The following is a 20,427-nucleotide window of genomic DNA, read 5'->3' as shown; positions in this document are numbered from 1 at the left end:
GGGACCCCAAATGCGGTGACACATGGAGGTGCCCGCTATATTAGCACGCTTACGCCCCCGCGGGGCTACTGGGTCCCGTCAAATGGCCAACGCAACCCCACCTCCTCCCTCAATCCATGATGACGTCACCACGTCGTACAGGCTAAATCATGACGTCTCCAGAGCGCCAGAAGTCACTGAAAATAAAACTGTTCCCTTCAGGACCCGGCGGACTTAACGTTCTCATTCTGTCCCGTCTTAGCATAAACAGGCTTCCTTTTCTCCCCTTTTTTGTCCTTTTCTCCCCTTTTTTGTCCTTTTCTCGCACTTCACAGATTAACTTTACACAACATGGCCGGCTCGATGGTACTGGGTCCTAGAGAGCACGGAAACAGCCGACTCTCTAGTCAACTTCCGGCTTGGACCCTCGAAGATCAGTGCGTAATTTCCGGGGTTGGGTTATGGTACGGGAAAGCAGCGGTTCTGAGCTGCGACTGCGCAGCCGGGACCTACGGGGTCAAAGTATACTACGTACAGTTGCCCGGGCGTGGAGGTAGAGGCGTTTCTCGTCTCGAACTTCCGGTTTGATCGCGAGAGTTGAGCGTTGCTAAGAGGCGAGGTGGGCGGGGCGAGGCCAGGCGAGGCGGGGCGGGGCCGAGCCCTGCAGGCGGTGCTTGGGCCCGGGGGGCGGCCTCGACGGACTCGCGAAGGTTCTAGAGGCGTCGCGTGCCGGAGGCGGGCCGAGAGCTCGCGTAGGGTCGGGTGTGCCCGCAGGCCGCGGCCACTGTGACTGGTGCCGGTGGGGTCTGCGCTCGGGGTGAGCGCGGTCGGTGCGGCGTTTCCTGTTCTCGCCCCTGCGCCGCTGCAGCTGGGGCCTTCCCTGACGCAGCCCGACCATGGCTTCAACTGTGGAGGAGGTAAGGGGTCCGGCCTCATCTTCCTCGCTCGGCCTTGCTGGAGCTTTCCGCTCCGTCTCCCGCCCCACCGCCGTTTCCCGTGCGGAGCTGCCCAGCGGCCGCACGCGGCACCTGCCTGTCGGACCGCCTTCCTGCGTATTCGGGTTCCCGCGCTTCCCCTCGGCCTCCCACCCGCCCAGCTGCAGCCGCCCCGTTGCCGACCCGGCCACTGCGGGCCTCGGGGCCTCCGCTTTCCCCGGAAAGTTGCCGATCGACGCCCCCGGCTCAGCCTTGGTCGGCGGTGTAGGTGAGCGGGGGCGGGTGTCGTGGTTCCCGGCGGCAGGTAGGTCCGATGGTGGACCTGAGGGCTGGTCACCTTCACGTTATTCTCAGGCCCTTTCCGCCCGCGTTACACTAGCCTGAGGACGTGAAGCGTTGTTAAATTAAAGCTGATTACAAAACCTGAGTGTCGTTCTATGGTAGAGGGCAGTTGGAAGGTGAGAAGTCTTCGGTCCCAGCACTTAAATTCTCTTAGTCATCTTTTCTCTACACAGACTTTGGGCAAGTTATGGTGCTTCTCTGGGCCACAGTATCCTTTTCATAGGGTTGTAAAGACCAAGTAATAGTTCTAAATGTTCAGAGGAGTGCTTGACAAAACAATCTGCTATAGGCGTTTTTAAAAATAAATAAATTGGAAAGTTAGTTGTAACTAGTGATGGGAAATAGCTTTTTCTCTTTTAAGCTCTTTAAACTAAACAGAGGCAGCTTTACTTTTTTGGAGACTTAGTTTGCACAGTTACAGCTTGGGAATAATGAACTTGGATTGCTCTTTTTTTGACTTAAGATGACAGTACTGTTATTCACAGTAAAGTGTTGGGTATCCATTGACTAGATTTGTTCTCCGGAAATCTTTTTGCTTAATATGAACAAGAGTGGGAAATCTCACATTTGACTTTTTAAGTCTGAGAATTTGCATTAAATGAAGAAAAAGTATGTGTGTGTGTGTAAGTATTATTCTGGATAACTTGCCACAAGTTTGTTAGGTGTTAAAGATTGGCCTTGTGGTACCATGTGCCCTGAGGAAAGAATCTCTGAAGTGACTTTACAGCCCTACATTTGGCGTGTTCAGTATTAATCCTCTTCAAAGTAAGGGGCTTTCTAATTGCGGTGTATACATTTAGGGACACCGTTTTTAGTTTGTTTGAGATGAAATTCAGTTTTTAACCATTTTAAAGTGTACAGTGCAATGCTTTTTAGTATATTCACAGTGTTGTGCAATCATCACCACTATATAATTTGAGAACATTTTCATCAACCCCAAAAGAAACCCATTAAGTGGCCATTAAGCAGTCACTTTCCATTACTGCTCCCCACCCAGCAGCCACCAGTCTGCTTTATGTCTCTATGGATTTGCCTGTTCTGAGCATTTCATACAAATGGAGATTTACAATGTGTGGCCTTTTACTTTTTGGCTTCTTTTACTTAGCATAATGTTTTCAAGTTCATCCATGGTGAAACATGTATTTCTTTTTATGGCAGAATAATCCTTTTTATGGATATACCACATTTTGTTTATTCATAAATTGATAGACATTTGGATGATTTCTACCTTTTGGCTATTATGAACAGTGTTGCTATGAATACTTGTGTACAGCTTTTTATGTGGATATATGTTTTCAAATCTCTGCGTATGTATCTAGGAGTGGAATTGCAGGGTCATATGGTAACTAACTTCGAGAAACTGCTAAACTCCTTTCCAAAGTGCATCATTTTACATTCCCACAAGCAGTGTATGAAGCTTCCGATTTCTGCACATCCTCATCAACACTTGTTATTTGCTGGAGTTTGTTGTTGTTAGTCATCCTAGGGGATGTGAAGTGGTGTATCATTGTGGATTTAATGTGCATTTCCTTAATGCCTGATGATGTTGAGCATCTTTTCATGCGCTTGAGGGCCATTTGTCTATCTTTGGAGAAATGTCTGCACAAGGTCTTTGCCTATTTTGAGGCACTTTGGTCTTATTGCTTCCTAGTGAGGAATTTGGAAATAGAAGAGAAAGCTTTAATGTGTTTATGGATAGGGATAAAAGAGAGGTGTGATTTTGCATAAGGAAAACAAGTGAATGCCTAGATAAATTAGGTAAGAAATGCTGTATCTAAGGCATCTTAAATATGTGTACAGGAAAAGCACCAAAGGGATCAATTTTACTGGTTTCAGATCTGCAAATAACAGAGAAGAACTGAGGAATTACCTTAAACAGGCCTGCTGTAAATTGCTTCAGACTTACAGTGGATATCTTATTTTTGTAGTACTGTAGAGCCAGACTGGCTGTAAAGAGGGCCTGGGGATCTCTTGCTTAATTCTCAGAGTTTTCTTCTGAGTCTCCTAGAAAAAGGATTCCTATTCCAGTCAAGAAGTGAAACCTTTTGTTTAGACTTTATACGTTTACTTCTTTTTTTTTTTTTTTTTTAACTAAATCCTTACTCTGGAAACAAAATATACTCATTTAACATTTTAATTTTTTTTAATCTTGTTATTAGAATGAATGTGAATTTTGAAAGCCATTATAACAAAAAAGATTGCTTTGAACTAAAAGCATCTTGGTTCTATGCTTGAAAGATGAGTTTGCAATTTTTTTTCTTAGTAATATGAGTTTTGGGAGGTGGGGATAGAATTTGGGCAGGAGACTGGGCACAGTTGGACTTTTTAATACCAAGTTAGCAGTTACAGATAGGTGAAACAAGGGCATCTGAGTTAAATGAGATAAAAGACTTGGGATAAAAGAAAAGCATTTGTTTTTCTGTTTTGCATTTTCTAAGACTCAAGAAATCTAAAGACTTTCAAGCTGTACTTTGGATATTATACTAAGTTATCAAGCATTTAAAGATTTTTATATTGAGCCTTACATGATTTCAGGCTATAATGTCAAAGTCTTCCTGTCAGATTGCTAGCTAGTATCAAGCCAGAATGTAAAGTCATTTTAAGAGAAATGAATCCCTTGTTTATAAAGATCTCATGCATTTGCAGTAAGTCAGAGGGTAACTGGGAAAAAGTTTTTAAGCCCTTTAATTTTCTAACAGTGTCTTTAACTCTTAAACTTAATACAATGTTGACTCTGTCTCTAGAAGGTTATAGAAATAGACTTGGGTAGGCAATGTGTTGGCGTAGGTGGCTTTTTCAATGATCAAGGAGTGCATTGCATGTTGGATTGTTTGTCCAGGTTTTTATCCTCTACTGTGCAACCAAGTCCCAGACTTTTGACAGTAAAATTAACCAGGAGCTTTAGAACTAAGAAGTTGTCTAACTTCTTAGAAGAAGAAATATGTCTTTATTTTTTTACCTTTTGTCTTAAAAATTTAAACTTTCTTATGTGTATTACTTGGGGTAGGAAGGTCAGAGAGGACTGATCGCTGAGGGAAAATAGAGTATTACCTTAGTCAAGTTGCTGTAGCATTTCACCGCACTTACTATATACTCATCTCTTTTAATATTTAAAAAATTCCTAATATCTGATGACTAGGACTGGATGTTACAAGGAAATCCACGATTCCCTTTTGTTGGATTTCTTCATGTTACAATCAGAAAATGTTTATAAATCACACTCGTATCTTGTAAATAAAATGTTTTAAAACAAAGGCAGATAACAGTCTACCAAACTGGAAAAATTTGGCTTGATTACCTACTGTTACTTCAAGATTAAGTTTTCCTTTTTAAAAGAAAGGAATCTTGAGTTATTTACAATTCAATAGGCTGGAGGAAAGAATCCTTGTTGCTACCCAACCCTAGGAAATTTAAATGAACCTCCTATTCTTAGCTCTTATTCAGTAAATTGAAATGACCAATATGCACAATATCAAACTATTGTCTTATTTATCATAGCTAACTTAGCTTTTATTTTAACACAGCTACAGAAAGATCTAGAAGAGGTGAAGGTGCTGCTGGAAAAAGCCACTAGAAAAAGAGTACGTGATGCCCTGACAGCTGAAAAATGCAAGATTGAGACAGAAATCAAGAACAAGATGCAGCAGAAATCACAGAGGAAAGCAGAACTTCTGGAAAATGAAAAGCCAGCCGCTGTGGTTGCTCCTATTACGACAGGATATACAGTGAAAATCAGTAATTATGGTATGACTCGCCCCTACATACAGCTCTATACAGTTCTTTCTGCCTCTGAGCAACGTATTCCTTAGTAGTGACCCACTAACAAAATCAATTTTTTAATAGTTTTGAGTGTTTGTTTTTGGTGATTTGAAAGAGAAGACCCATTAGTTCTTATTTAATAAGATGCTTTTTAAGAGATTAAAAAGAAAATGCTGCATTCTAAAAGCTAATTAATTAATAAGAGAGCAAGATGATTAGTACAATGATGAGTAGCAGCAAGAAGGAACCTATTCTGAAATATATTCAGTATATATGGACACAGCTTTTTGTTTTGTTTTTCTTCCTGTTTTGCATTTCTGTTTGCCAAACAACCACCGATATTAACTGGGGAGGAGAATCCAGTTATATTCAAAAAACATTTTTGAGCACCTAGTATGTGCCTTTATTGTACTTGGACTTGTGGATACACAACAGTGAGCAAGACCCAATCCCTGCTCACGGTGTGGTTGGGACATAGACATACAGCTAATACCATAACAATGTCATAATACCATTTTCCCTAAATTGATTATAGACTTTATTTTGGAAGCAATGCAACTTGAAGTCTGAGTAATGAGCTCTCACGAGGGCAGGGACAGTCTTATTTTTCTTTGTGCTCACAATACCTAGCACACAGTAAGTACTTAATAAATATTTCATTAACTGAATAGAGATTTATAAAGTATTATGAGAATATAGCTGATAAAGTAATTCTGCTGGAGGGGAGGAACAGTCGGAGAATTAGAAGAGAAATTTGAGTTTAAAAGGTGAGTTCAGCAAGTATGAAGAAAAGAAGGGAATTGCATGAGCAAAGGACATGAGTAGAGACGTGAAAGGCATCATGCGTTTTGGGTATTGTCATAGCAAAAAGCAGTGTGTGTGTTGTGTTTAAGTGATGTACTGCGGTACTATAGGAGATATGCTGTGTACTTCGTTGACTATAGGAAGCTGGTCTGAAGGTGGTAGGATTCTGGCATAGTAACTAGGAACCTAGGTTTGTGTTTAGGGAAAAGCAGTTATCAATGTGGAGGATGGGTTGAATGGATGGGAAGAAACTAAATGAAGTACAGAACCCTCTAGAACATCTTTTTTTTTTAAATTAACACTAGATTTCTATAGGACTAAGTAAGAAAAAGTCATACAGTATAATACATAAATATATATTTTATTATATGATGTGCTTTTTATGTGACATTTGTGTATTTTCTGTTAGCAGAATTCATCTAGGTTAGAGACTAGCTTGATAATAAAAAAATGAAATAACTTCTAGATATTGGTAGGTTAATTAAATTGGCAGATTTGGATGAATTTGACTCTCTAAATTTATATTCTGCTTTGTCAGGGAAAGGAATTGAGGAAGCTAGGATTGCATTTGTTGAACTGCTTAGAGAAGTAGAAATGATTATGGAATTAGATAATACAGATTAGACAAAGCTGATGTTTAGCCATCCAGCTTGGTGGAGATTATCAATATTTAAGAATAGGACAAAATTATTTCCATAAAAAGGGGAAATGAGCTACAATTAAGGAGGTATTTAACGATCATATTGCTTACTCTAAGGAATAAAAAGAACGTGGGCTTTGTGTTCAGTAAACCTGGATTTGAATCCAGGTTGTTTCACTAGCTAGATGCCTAACTTTGGGTAGATTACTTAACTGCTTTGAAGCTCAATTTTTCCATCTAAAAAGTTTCTTATATCTTTATTTCTTTCATGTTTCTATTGCTAGATTTTTATCTTAGTATTATTATGAGCTGTGTGCATTTGCTATTCCAGAGATAGTATCAGACTTTATTCATGGCCCATTTTTTGTTGTTGTTGTTACCAGGATGGGATCAGTCAGATAAGTTTGTGAAAATCTACATTACCTTAACTGGAGTTCATCAAGTCCCTGCTGAGAATGTGCAGGTGCATTTCACAGAGAGGTGAGTTCTCATAATGGGGAAGACAGTGCCTTATTATGGGTTCTTTTCTTTTCAGTTTCCAAAATTCTGCTTAAATTTAAAATTATCCTTTACATCTGCTTTAAAGGTTGAGTCTTATCATCTGGGATGGCCAGGTGCACATCCTAAAGTAAGACTGGCTTTATTTCCACAACGACTGAAGAGCACCTTTCATAGAACCAGAAAGATAAAGTGTTCACTATTGTGTTGTAGGTCATTTGATCTTTTGGTAAAGAATCTAAATGGGAAGAGTTACTCCATGATCGTGAACAATCTCTTGAAACCCATCTCTGTGGAAGGCAGTTCAAAAAAGGTAGGTTTACTTTTTTTGTCGTAATATTGTCATAATTGTCATAATATTGTGAAACCTCATGAAATTACCTGGCCAGTTTAGAATTAAGATGAACTAGAATTAATTTATCCTGTTGTCTGTTTTGTAAATAAAGTTTTATTTGAACATATCAGTGCTCATTTGTGTGTGTGTTGTCTGGCTACTTTTGTGTTTCAGTGGCAGAGTTAAGTAGCTACAACAGACCATGTGGCCCACAAAGCCTAAAATACTAATTATCTCGCTCTTTACAGAAAAAGTTTGCCAGCTCCTGCTCTAGAAAAATAGATTATAAGAATATTGCATTAGAATTAGGAGGGTGTTGAATAAACTGAAAATGGTTAAGAATGAGACTTGAGTTTTAATGCCATTTTTATCACGTATTAGTTGTGACCTTTGGCAGCTCACTTAATCACTTTATACCTCAGTTTTCTCATTTGTACAATGGGAATAATAATTTGTTTTACAAAATTGAAATAAACTGTCTTTGAAACAGTATTATTCATATTTTTCACTAATTCAGATAATCCTTCTGTTCCTACCTAATTTAAATAAATAAAGTTTAATGCCTCTGGTACACAGATGTGCCATTCTGCCGTCTGTGTTTACATAGAGTTATGTAGCAGCTTAAAGGTAATATTAGAATATAATTTAATGATTAACTTGTGACTCCCTGCTCCCTTCTTCGTCCACTAATCACATGTTGAAGTATTACTCAAGAGTCCTAGAGTTAATGTGGATCATTGTTGAAAGGGTTGTATATTCTTGCTGTTTCTGCTTACTCACCTCCAAACTCCCTAACCAATACTGCCTTACATGATTTTCTGCCTGCCTCTGACCCCTCTTACTGTTTTATTCTCTCCTTCAATCATCAAAATCCAGCCATTCCTCCTTGTTTTCAAAGATACCAGAATCATCTCTTCCTTTGTCAACTGCCTGGAAGGCCCTCTTTCCTGGAGCTTGGGCCACAGCTCACATTTCACCTCAGAGAGGCTTTCCTCGTGAAGTTCCTGCCCCAATACTCATTAACATCCTCTTTGTCTTGATAGCACCTAGTATTTGAAGGAATTACAGTTTGTGTATGATTTTCCAGCCTATTCATAAAAGTATTACTAGCACCTAAAACGGGTCCTGTACGTAACAGTAACTCGAGTAATTGAGTAAATAATTATTTTCTAAATATTCATGCTTATCTCCATGTGTTCTAAGTTGTACCTGTTTTCCACTTTTCTTCCAGATCAAGACAGATACAGTTCTTATCTTATGTAGGAAGAAAGCGGAAAACACACGGTGGGACTACCTGACTCAGGTTGAAAAAGAATGCAAAGAGAAAGAGTGAGTCTACTTTCATTTATTTAAGAATTATAATGTATTCTTTGCTAGGGTTGTAGATGTTCATCGATAATGGAGGTGTATAGTCTGCAATTTGACCATTTACCTTCTAATGTCCTCTGACTAACCCAGTTATATCTGCTTTCACTTGTCAGAGGGCACCCGAAGAGGGCATGTATCTAGCAAGTTGCTTTTTAAGGAGGTCTTGTACTTGTGGTTGGTTCTTTTGTGCTGGTTCTTAACCCTGGGCCAGTGGTGCTGCTATATAGGTACTGTGCTCATTCCAAGAGATTCCATTTCAATAGTTCCATAGTAGCCCAGATACCCATATATGGTTTTTTAATTCCCCAGAAGTTTCTGATATATAGTTAGAATTTTACTATCACTGGTATAGAGTGAAAAAGAGAATATTTTTATCCTACTTAATAATGGCTATTTTGAAAAATGTTTATTCAAAGATACTTCCATCCTAGCTAAAACATTCCTCTGCTTTCCAGCAGTGGTAATGTACTACGTTGAGTCAATTAGCCATCCACATTTCTCACTCCTCCCTCCCACAGCCAGTGCGCATTTGGGATGTGGTTGGCTAAGGTGTTAGGCATTATGTGTGGAATTGCTTTTAAATCTAGAATGGATTACCTGAGTATAGGAACCTGTTTTACTGTTACTGTATCCCCAGGGTCCAGTACAGAATCTGGCATTTAATAAATGAGGTAAGTGAAAAATGAAGTATAAAGTTAATGAGCCCAGTTCACACACGGATTGAACTAGAAGTGTTGACTACATTGAGGACTGTGCTTTTATACCACCAGGCCCAAAACTCATGTATCTCAGGCTTGAGAGATGGCTTTTCTAATTAAAAAAAAATATGAGCTTCAGTATGTGTCCATATATAACATACGTTTGTTTTTTTCTCAATGAAATTGTTTTTCATATTAGGAAACATGCTTTTAAAAAAATTAAAACAGTTTAGAAAACTAAAAGCTTATTTCCTTACTTTTCCTGCTAAAAATTAACCTAAAATCCCATAGTCCCAAGATAACCCCTTACTGTTTTAAAATTAATTAATTAATTAATTAATTAATTAATTTTTGGCTGTGCTGGGTCTTCGTTGCTGCACCCAGGCTTTCTCTAGTGCGGCAAGCGGGGGCTGCTCTTCATTGCAGTGCATGGGCTTCTCACTGTGGTGGCTTCTCTTGTTGTGGAGCGTGGGCTCTAGGGTGCGTGGGCTTCAGTAGTTGTGGCATGTGGGCTCAGTAGTTGTGGCTCGCAGGCTCTAGAGTGCAGGCTCAGTAGTTGTGGTGCACAGGCTTAACTGCATGTGGGATCTTCTTGGACCAGGGCTCAAACCCATGTCCCCTGCATTGGCAGGTGGATTCTTAACCACTGTGTCACCAGGGAAGTCCCCCTTACCGTTTTTGATGCCCATTCTTTGATGCACTAAGTGCGGTTATATATTGTTTAAGATGAATTTGTGCATGTTTTGATTGTCAGAGTATGTTTGGATACTGTCTTCCTCTTACCTCCACTCATGTACTTCCTATATCCTAATTTGTCTCTTTTCATACTTAGTAATCATACCTATCAAATGTTAGTAAATGGGATTATTTATATTTCTATATTCCATATATTATTATTACTATTATATGTTTCATATACATTATATATATTCCTCCATTATTGATTGCGTGTGTTTTCTTTTTAACAGAAAGCCCTCCTACGACACTGAAACAGATCCTAGTGAGGGATTAATGAATGTTCTAAAGAAAATTTATGAAGACGGAGATGATGATATGAAGCGAACCATTAATAAAGCCTGGGTGGAATCAAGAGAGAAGCAAGCCAAAGGAGATACAGAATTCTGAGACTTTACAGTCTTTTTGGGAACTGTGATGCAGAAATATTGATGTTTCCAATAAGGAAATGTTGGTGAGCTGCACAGATAAATTTGACATATAACTACTTACTTACACAGTCTAAGTAAAGGCAATGAATTCTCCATTTCCTGCTGGAGGATTTATTTAAGTAAAATATGCTTATTAAACAAACAAACAAACACTCCCTCCAAAGATGGTTTCCTTAGTAACCGGGTCATTTTATTCAAGAAAAGGGTAATGTTGTATTCTAGTGTGAAATGTAAAGAAGCAAGTCTTTTGCCTAATGAAAATGCCACATTGTGTGTATTATTGTTCAGCTAAGTGGTAGAAACAAAAGTTATTGCTTGCCTTTCAGTTCCTGACATCAGCTCCCACCAATGTAAGAATAAAAATAAAACGTGAATTTTTGCATAAAATGAAAATTCATACCTGTGTTTCAAGGTTGTTATAGAGAGCTTGCTCTCTTCTATTCACAGCTTAAGTAATGTATATACCATGAATTACCATGCCCTAATTAATCACAAATATTTTTCTCTAGATTTAAATATATTTATTTATGAATAAATTGGAACTAAATCGAAACTTGAGAATACACAAACATATTTATATAGTATCAGTAAGTGGGTTTTGCCATGGTTCAGCTGGCTTGTAAAAACAATAACCGTAAAGTAAAAATAAACATGAAAATCCATCTATGCTGCTGAATAAAAACCTATCAATCAATCATCATCTAGCAGATGTCCAGATGTATGTCAGAAAAGTCAGGCTTTTAGGGGAATTGTTTATTTCAGAGGGTATTACTCCCCCTAAAATCAGAAGTAAGAGCAAGAAAGATGCCTGTGATTTCCATAACTATGTTGTATTGGAGCTATTTGCCACTGCAATTAGAAAAGAGAAAGCAAATTAAATGCGTAGAGGAGAAATCCAAAACTACTACAGTTAATGAGAATTTGGTAAAAGTACTAGGGTAGAGTTTGGTGGGGTTTAAAATTAACATAAAAAAACAGCCAGTATGTAGGATAACTATTAATAAATATTGAACACATTATAAAACCTCTATAATTAAAGCTGTGATGTTGGCACATGAATAAACAGACCAATGGAACAGAATAAAAAAGACCCAAGGTGTATGGAAGTTTTAGAATACAGTAAATAGCATTTCAAAACTATGGGGAAGAGATGGGCTCTTATTGAGATAACTAAAAATAGCCATATGGGTACATTCCAAACAGATCAGAAGATCTAAATGTAAAAGTGAAGCTGCGTGAGTACTGAAAGACATAGACTCCATCGTAACCTCAGTGAGGGAAAACTATACTATGTGACTTACTTAAAATCTAAATGTAACAAAGCTAAATATTGATAATTTTAACTACGTAATGAACGTTTACATGGCAAAAAACCCCCACAATTACCAAAAACATGACACATTGAGAGAATTCAAAAATTATTAACACTTCGTTAGAAAAAGGAATGTAAGTGACTTTTTTTTCGTTTGTTTTTAACCTTTTTGGCTGTGTTGGGTCTTCATTGCTGTGCATGGGCTTTCTGTAGTCATAGCGAGCAGGGTCTACTCTTCGTTGCGGTGTGTGGGCTTCTCATTGTGGTGGCTTCTCTTGTTGCAGAGCACAGGCTCTAGGCGCACGGGCTTCAGTAGTTGTGGCGTGTGGGCTCAGTAGTTGTGGCTCACGGGCTCTAGAGCACAGGCTCAGTAGTTGTGGTGCATGGGCTTAGTTGCTCTGCAGTGTGTGGGATCTTCGTGGACCAGGGCTCGAACCCGTGTCCCCTGCATTGGCAGGTAGATTCTTAACCACTGTGCCACCAGGGAAGCCCTAAGTGACCATTTAACATATAAAAAGAATTTAACATATAAAAACATACTGGAAAAACTCTAAAACATACGGACTATTCAGGGTATGGGGAAATACATACATGGTAATGGAATGAAAAGGTTGAGAAGCTTAAAACTTGTATAGAAGAGTAGTTGGTGGTAGTATTTACCAGAATTATATGTGCATTTATCCTCTAATTCACAATTCTACTTCTAGGCTCTTTCCCAAAAATAACACTGGCAAAAATTTGGAGTGATATATACAAAAGATTGGAAACACCCGAATGTCAACTCATAGGGGACTAGCTGAGTAAACTAGTACTTTGGGACATCCACACAGGAGGTACTAATAGTCACCTAAAAATGAAGATTATTTCCAGATACTGATACACAGTGATCAATCAGGATACAGTAAGTGGAAAAGCAATATGCAGAACATTGTTTATGCTACACTTAACTACCTTAGTGTCAGAAAGAGTGAGAAATGTGAATATACAATACATGTATCTGTATAAAATTCAAAAAGAAATTGGAAGAGTAAACCCAAATAAAAATGGTTACCAATAGGGGAAGGAAAGAGATGGGATGGAAGCAATACTGTGATGACTCTATCTTTTTCTATAGTTTTGACCATCTAAAATTTAAGCATTTAAAAGCTAAATAAAAACTTGGGGAATGAGATCAAGATGGCAGAATAAAAGGATGTGGAGCTCACTTCTTCATACAAATACATCAAAAATACACCTACATGTGGAATAATTCTCAGAATGACCACTGGATTCTGGCAGAAGATCTCATACAACCAAAGCAGCAAGAAATACACCATGTAACTGGGTAGGATGAGACCTGTGCCCTTGGGAGGGAGCTATGAAAGGTTTCCTCACCCTGGGATCCTCCTACACCAGCTGAGAGGTCAGCTAGGAACGATAGCCTGAGACTTGGAGGATAGTGCAACACCTAACTTGTGGCAAGCAGGACAGAGACCAGCACAGAGGGTCCTTGCTACCTTGCTGCTCTTCCCAGCCTGAGAGAAGCACCTGCTTGGTGTGCCCAGCAAGTCAGTGCTGAAACTTGGATTTCAGCTGACAGACTGGGGGAGAGGACTGTTTGGAGACAGCCTGAAGGGCCTGGAATGTGCTCAGGGCCACAAGTGGGGGTGTGCAGGATGGAGCCTGGGTCCGCCATGGGAGCCCAATTATTAACACACACATGAGAGAGGGGCATGGCCCCGCCATAGCAGCCTCATTCTCGGCTTGCTCACAGTGGGCACAAGTCAGCCACTATGAGTTCTAGGAGCACACAGAACACCAGTGGGTTGCCCACATGTGGAGGCAGGGCTAAGGGTAGTGCCAACAACATTGTACTTTGTGAGCACACACAGTGAGTGACAAATGACATCAGAGAGTGCAGGTCCTGGTGGACAGCTCCTGGGGAGGAATACACAGTGGCTCCTTTCCCAGATGGAGCACTCCAGCCCCACCTACCTCACACCACAGCTTATAATCAGATCTGGGGGCTTCTAAACAACTGGGGAGCAGACGCTGCCCACAAAGGGCTATGACAACCACAGAGGAAAGAGGAAGCCCCACTCAACATCCAGTGCAGCCTCTGGTCACAACACCAAACACACCCTCTAGTGGGAAAACAGCCAGCACACACTGAGGAAAGATGTGGTAGGCACCCATAACAAAAAGAGCCCTACGACCAAAAATACTGGACTCACACAAGCTACACAGGGATGCTTGCACATAAAAACAGCCCTTCAAGACCACAGTAGATAACTGTTTTCCCTAAATTCATAATAGATTCAGAGAAATATAAATAAGAAAAAGCAGAGGAGCTATTCCCAACTAAAAGAACAGTGAAACAGACCTCTCCGGTCTACCAGACCCTGAGTCCAAAAAGGAGGTAATAAAAATGCTGAAGGGATTAAGAAAGAAATATTGATAGAAATGCAGATCACTGTAACAAACTATAAAGAGGAGCCAATTAAAATTAGACAATTCAATTGCCAAGATGAAAACCTATCTAAAGGCAATAAATAGCAAAATAAATAATGTAGAAGAACGAATAAGTGATCTGGAAAATAGAATAATGGAAACCACCCAATCAGAACAGCAGACAGAAAGACAAATGAAAAAGAATGAAAGCAACATACGAGACTTATGGGATAATATAAAGCATGCCAATCTACGCATAACAGAGATCTCAGAATGAGAAGAAAGAGAAAAGGGGATCGAAAATGTATTTGAAGAAATGATAGCTGAAAACTTCCCAAACCCAAAGAAAGAAACATATCTAGGTAAAGGAAGCACAGAGGGTCCCAAACAAGATGAATCTAAACAGACCTACACCAAGACATATCAAAATTAAAATGGCAAAAGCTAAACATAGAGGATTCTAAAGGAAGCAAGAGAAAATAAGGAGTCAGTTACAAGGGAACCTCTATAAGTCTATCAGCTGATTTCTCTACAGAAACTTTGCAGGCCAGAAGGGAGTGGCAAGATATATTCAAAGTCGTGAAAGGGAAAAACCTACTATCTAGCATACTCTACCCAGTAAGATTATCATTTAGAATAGAAGGAGAGAGAATTTCGCAGACAAGCAAAAACTAAAAGAATACAGCAATACTAAACCTATCCTAAAAGAAATATTGAAAGGTCTGCTTTAAATAAAAAAGAAGCAAGAATCTATAAGAAAGGGAAAATCACAGTAGGAAAGGCAAATATATAAAAGGACTGTACATCACTTAAATAAGCCAGTACATAGGTTAAAAGAATATCAAAAAAAACTTTGTGAAAGTGATTGTAACTACAATGAACACCAAAAGGATAAATAGGAAGATATAAAATAGGACATCAAAATCACAAAATGTGGGGGAGGGGAGTAAGAAAATGTAGATTTTTAAAAGAACGTGTTTGAGATTATATGACTACCAGTCTAAAGCACGTAGATATAGTAATGGGTTAACATACTTGAAAACCAGGGTAACCACAAATCAAAAACATATAATAGATTCACAAAAACCAAAAAGAAAACTCAAGCATAATAGAAAAGAAACCAACAAAACACAAAAGGGAAAACAAAAAGAACAAGAAAGGAACACAGAAGAAGTACAAAATCAACTGGAAAACAAGGTTTACAATGGCAATAAATACATACCTATCAATAATTACCTTAAATGTCAATGGGTTAAGTGGAAATGACAAGAAAGCAGGGGGTAGCAATACTCATATCAGACAAAATAGATTTTAAAACACAGGCCATAAAAAAAGCTAAAGGACACTATATAATGATAAAAGGATCAATACAAGAAGATATTACACTCTAACATATATGCAAGGAATACAGAAGCATCTAAATAAGTAAAATAAATACTAACAGACATAAAAGGAGAAATTGACAGGAATACAATAATAGTAGGAGACGTTAACACCCTAATGACATCAATGGACAGATCTTCCAGACAGAAAATAAAGCCGCAGAGACCCTACATGACACAATACAACAGTTAGACTTAATTGATATTTTTAGGATATTACATCCAAAAAACCACCAGAATAGACATTCTTTTCAAGTGCACATGGGACATGCTGTAGGACAGACCACATACTAGGACACAAAACAAGCCTCAACAAATTTAAGAGGAAAGAATTTCAAGCACCTTTTCTGACCACAGTGGCATAAAACTAGAAATCAACCACATAAAGAGAAACGAGGAAAAAAAAAAACGATTACCGGGAGACTAAACAACATGCTACTAAAAATCCAATGGATCAATGATGAAATCAAAGAGGAAATTAAAAAATACCTTGAGACAAATGACAATGAAAACACAACCATACAAAATCTATGGGGTGTAGCAGAAGCAGTCATAAGAGGAAAGTTCATAGCAATACAAGCCTTTCCCAAAAAAACAAGAAAAATCTCAAACAACTTAACTTACCACCTACAAGAATTAGAAAAAGAAGTACAAACAAAACCTAAAGTCAGCAGAAGAAAGGAAATAATAAAGATCAGAGAAGAAATAAATAAAATAGAGGTTAAAACAACAATAGAAAAATCAGTCAAACCAAGAGCTGGTTTTCTGAAAGGATAAACAAAATTGCCAGGCCTCTGGCCAGGCTCACCAAGAAGAAAAGAGACAGGACCCAAATAAACTAAATAAGAAATGAAAGAGGAGAAATAACAACTAATACCACAGAATTACCAACAAACCATAAGAGAATACTATGAACAATTATATGCCAACAAATTGGACAAACTAGAAAAAACCAGCAAGTTTCTAGAAACATACAGCCCACCAAAACTGAATCAAGAAAAAATAGATAATTTGAACAAAATGATCACTAGAAGTGAAATAGAATCTGTAATAATAATTAAAAACAAACAAAAACAAAATCCCCCCCAAAACTCTCTGCAAACAGAAGTCCAGGACCAGATGGCTTCACTGGGGAATTCTACCAAATATACAGAGAAGAACTTATACCTATCCTTCTCAAACTCTTCCAAAAGACCAAACAGGAGGGAACACTCCCAAAGTCATTCTATGAAGCTGTGATCATGCTGGTACCAAAATCAGATAAAGATACCACAAAAAAAGAGAATCACAGGTGAATGTCGCTGATGAATATACATGCAAAAATCTTCAAGAAAATATTAGCAAACCGTATCTAACAACACATAAAACGGATTATACACCATGACCAAGCTGAATTTATCCCAGTGTGACAAGGATGGTTCAACATAGGCAAATCAATCAAAGTGATACACCACATTGACAAAAGAAAAGACAAAAACCGCATGACCATTGCAATAGGCGTGGGAAAAGCATTTGATAAAATTCAAAATCCATTCATGATAAAAACTCTCACTCAAGTGGGTATAGAGGGAACATATCGCAACATGATAAAAGCCATTTATGCCAAACCCACAGCCAACACAATACTCAACAGTAAATACTAAAAGTCTTCCTGCTGAATTTAGGAAGAAGACAAGGATAACCACTCCACGACTTCTATTCAACATAGTATTGGAAGTCCTAGTACTCAGAGAAGAAAAAGAAATAAAAGGTACCCAAATGGGAAGGCAAGAGGTAAAACTGTAATTATATGCAGATGACATGATACTCTATATAGAAAACCCTAAACACACAAAAATTATTAGAACTAATAATTCCACAAGGTAGCAGGATACAAGATTAACATACAGGAATCTGTTGCATTTCTTTACACTAACAATGAAATATCACAGAGTAAAAAACAATCCCCTTTAAAACTGTTACAAGGACAAGATGTCAGAGTAGAAGAAGCTTGAGCTCACTTCCTCTCACGAGCACACCAAAATCACAACTAACTGCTGAACAACCATTGATAAAAAAGACTGGAACCTAACAAAAAAGATATTCTATATCCAAAGACATAAAGAAGAAACTCAATGAGATGGTAAAAGGGGCACACCTGCAATATAATCAAATCCCATACCCCTGGGACAGGTGACCCACAAACTGGAGAAAAATTACATCACAGAAGTTCTCTAATAGGAGAGTTCTAAGTCTCACGTCAGGCTCCCCCATATGGGGGTCTGAAATAGGGAGGAGCCTCCAGAGCATCTGGCTTTGAAGGTCAGCGGGGTTCAAATGCAGGAACTCCACAGGAATGGGGAAAAAAGAGACTCCACACTTGGAGGGCACACACAAGGTCTTGTGCTCACTGGGATCCAGGGCAAAAACAGTGACTTCATAGGAGGCTGGGCCAGACCTACCTGCTGGTCTTGCAAGGTCTCCAGGGGAGGCAGGGACAGCTGGGGCTCACTGTGGGGACAAGGACACTGGTGGCGGAAGTACTGGGGAATATTCATCAGCGTGAGCTCTTCTGGAGGCCACCATTTGGCACCAAGACCTGGCCCCACCCAACAGCCTGTAGGATCCTGGAAGGCCTCAGGCCGAACAACCAACAGGGCAGGAACACAGCCCCACCCATCAGCACAGGCTGCCTAAAGACTTCCAGAGCCCACAGCCACCTCTAAACATGCCCCTTGACATGGCCATGCCCACCAGGGGCAAAGATCCAGCTCCACCCACCAGCGGGTAGACACCAGAAACAAGAAAACTACTATCCAGCAACCTGTAGAACCGAGTCTGCAAAAGCAGTTCAGAAGCTACCCTGGGAACAGCTGGTCTCTGGCCCTTGGGTGGGAGGGCTAGAGAAGGGAGTGTACTACTGGGACGCATAGGACATCCCCTATAGAGGACCACCTCTCCAAGGTCAAGAAACATAAATAACCTTCCATATACATAAAAGTACAAATAGAAATTTAGACAATGAGATGGCAGAGGAATATGTTCCAGACGAAGGAACAAGACAAAACCCCACAAGAACAACTAAGTGACGTGGAGATAGGCAACCTACCCAAGAAAGAGTTCAGAGTAATGATTATAAAGATGATCCAGGAACTCAAGAAAAGAATGAATATCCAGAGCAAGAAGTTACAAGAAGTTTTTAACAAAGAGAAAATATAAAGGACAGCCAAAGAGTTCAAGAACACAGTAAGTTAAATGAAAAAAACACCAGAAAGACTCAATAGCAGAAATAAATAAGGCAGAATAATGGATAAGTGATCTGGAAGACAGAGTGGTGGAAATCATTGCCATAGAACAGAATAAAGTAAAAAAAGAATGAAAAGAAATCAGGAAAGTTTGAGACCTCTGGGACAAGGTCAAACACACCAACATTTGCATTATAGGGGTCCCAGAAGGAGAAGAGAGAGAGAAAGGGCGTGAGAAGATATTTGAAGAGATAATAGGTGAAAATGTCTCTAACATGGGAAACGAAACAGCCACCCAAGTCCAGGAAGCACAGAGAGTCCCACACAGGATTAACCCAAGGAGGAACAAGCTGAGACACATAAGAATCATTGACAAAAATGAAAGATAAAGAAAAAATATTAAAAGCAACAAGGGAAAGCAACAAATAACATACATGGGAATTACCATACGGTTATCAGCTGATGTTTCATAAGAAACTCTGCAGGCCAGAAGGGAGTGACACAATATATTTAAAGTAATGAAAGGGAAAAACCTACAACCAAGAATACTCTACCCAGCAAGGCTCTCATTCAGATTTGATGGAGAAATTAAAAGCTTTACAGACAAGCAAAAGCTAAGAGAATTCGGCACCACAAAACCAGCTCCATAACAAATACTAAAGGAGAGACTTCCATACAAGATGTCAGAGTAGAAGGACGTGCTATCACTCCCTCTTGCGAGAACACCAGAATCACAACTAACTGCCGGACAATCATTGACAGGAGGACACTGGAACTCACCAAAAAAGATACCCCACATCCAAAGACAAAGGAGAAGCCACAATGAGACGGTAGGAGGGGCGCAATCACAGTAAAATCAAATCCCATAACTGCTGGGTGGATGACTCACAGACTGGAGAACACTTATACCACAGAAGTCCACCCACTGGAGTGAAGGTTCTGAGCCCCACGTCAGGCTTCCCAACCAGGGGGTCCGGCAACGGGAGGAGGAATACCTAGAGGATAAGACTTTGAAGGCTAGTGGGATTTGATTGCAGGACTTCGACAGGACTGGGAGAAACAGAGACTCCACTCTTGGAGGGTACACACAAAGTAGTGTGCGCATCCGGACCCAGGGGAAGGAGCAGTAACCCCAGGGAAGACTGAACCAGACATACCTGCGAGTGTTGGAGGATCTCCTGCAGAGGTGGGGGGTGGCTGTAGCTCACCATGGGGACAAGGACACCAGCAGCAGAAGTTCCGGGAAGTACTCCTTGGTGTGAGCCCTCCCAGAGTCCGCCATTAGCCCCACCAAAGAGCCCAGGTAGGCTCCAGTGTTGGGTTGCCTAAGGCCAGACAACCAACAGGGAGGGAACCCAGCCCCACCCATCAGCAGTCAAGCAGATTAAAGTTTTACTGAGCTCTGTCCACCAGAGCAACAGCCAGCTCTACCCACCACCAGTCCCTCCCATCAGGAAACTTCCACAAGCCTCTTAGATAGCCTCACCCACCAGAGGGCAGACAGCACAAGCAAGAAGAACTACAATCCTGCACCCTGTGGAACAAAAACCACATTC

General features: G+C 39.7%; 2 protein-coding genes across 3 annotated transcripts in view; one reads left to right on the top strand and one right to left on the bottom strand.

Annotated features, from left to right (window-relative positions):
• The first annotated feature begins 629 nt into the window (after positions 1 to 629).
• CACYBP (calcyclin binding protein) lies at positions 630 to 10,916 on the top strand. Its single transcript, XM_061183090.1, has 6 exons — positions 630 to 896; positions 4,781 to 5,000; positions 6,843 to 6,939; positions 7,171 to 7,270; positions 8,523 to 8,620; positions 10,326 to 10,916. Exons 1-6 carry the CDS (start codon positions 876 to 878, stop codon positions 10,480 to 10,482), a joined length of 693 nt encoding a protein of 230 aa, XP_061039073.1. The 5' UTR covers positions 630 to 875; the 3' UTR covers positions 10,483 to 10,916.
• Positions 10,917 to 11,804: 888 nt separating this feature from the next.
• The window catches only part of MRPS14 (mitochondrial ribosomal protein S14), a 50,032-nt gene continuing 41,409 nt past the window's right edge, over positions 11,805 to 20,427 (bottom strand). Inside the window, exon 4 of one of the 2 annotated variants that reach the window (XM_061183087.1) lies at positions 11,805 to 12,326. The gene's annotated coding sequence lies outside the window, so the exon portion shown is untranslated. The remainder of the gene's footprint in view (positions 12,327 to 20,427) is intronic. The other variant, XM_061183089.1, reaches the window with a different exon arrangement.

The sequence above is a fragment of the Eubalaena glacialis genome, chromosome 3, assembly GCF_028564815.1.
Source record: "Eubalaena glacialis isolate mEubGla1 chromosome 3, mEubGla1.1.hap2.+ XY, whole genome shotgun sequence".
In the NCBI taxonomy this organism is placed as follows: Eukaryota; Metazoa; Chordata; class Mammalia; order Artiodactyla; family Balaenidae; genus Eubalaena; species Eubalaena glacialis.
This window is presented reverse-complemented; position numbering and strand designations above follow the sequence as displayed.

What these genes read in the sequence shown, in the direction of transcription:
- CACYBP (XM_061183090.1), top strand. Translation starts at nt 876, where the DNA reads ATGGCTTCAACTGTGGAGGAG. An exon ending in TGGCTTCAACTGTGGAGGAG is followed by an intron (nt 897 to 4,780) that starts GTAAGGGGTCCG and finishes ATTTTAACACAG; the next exon opens with CTACAGAAAGATCTAGAAGA. An exon ending in AAAGAATGCAAAGAGAAAGA is followed by an intron (nt 8,621 to 10,325) that starts GTGAGTCTACTT and finishes TCTTTTTAACAG; the next exon opens with AAAGCCCTCCTACGACACTG.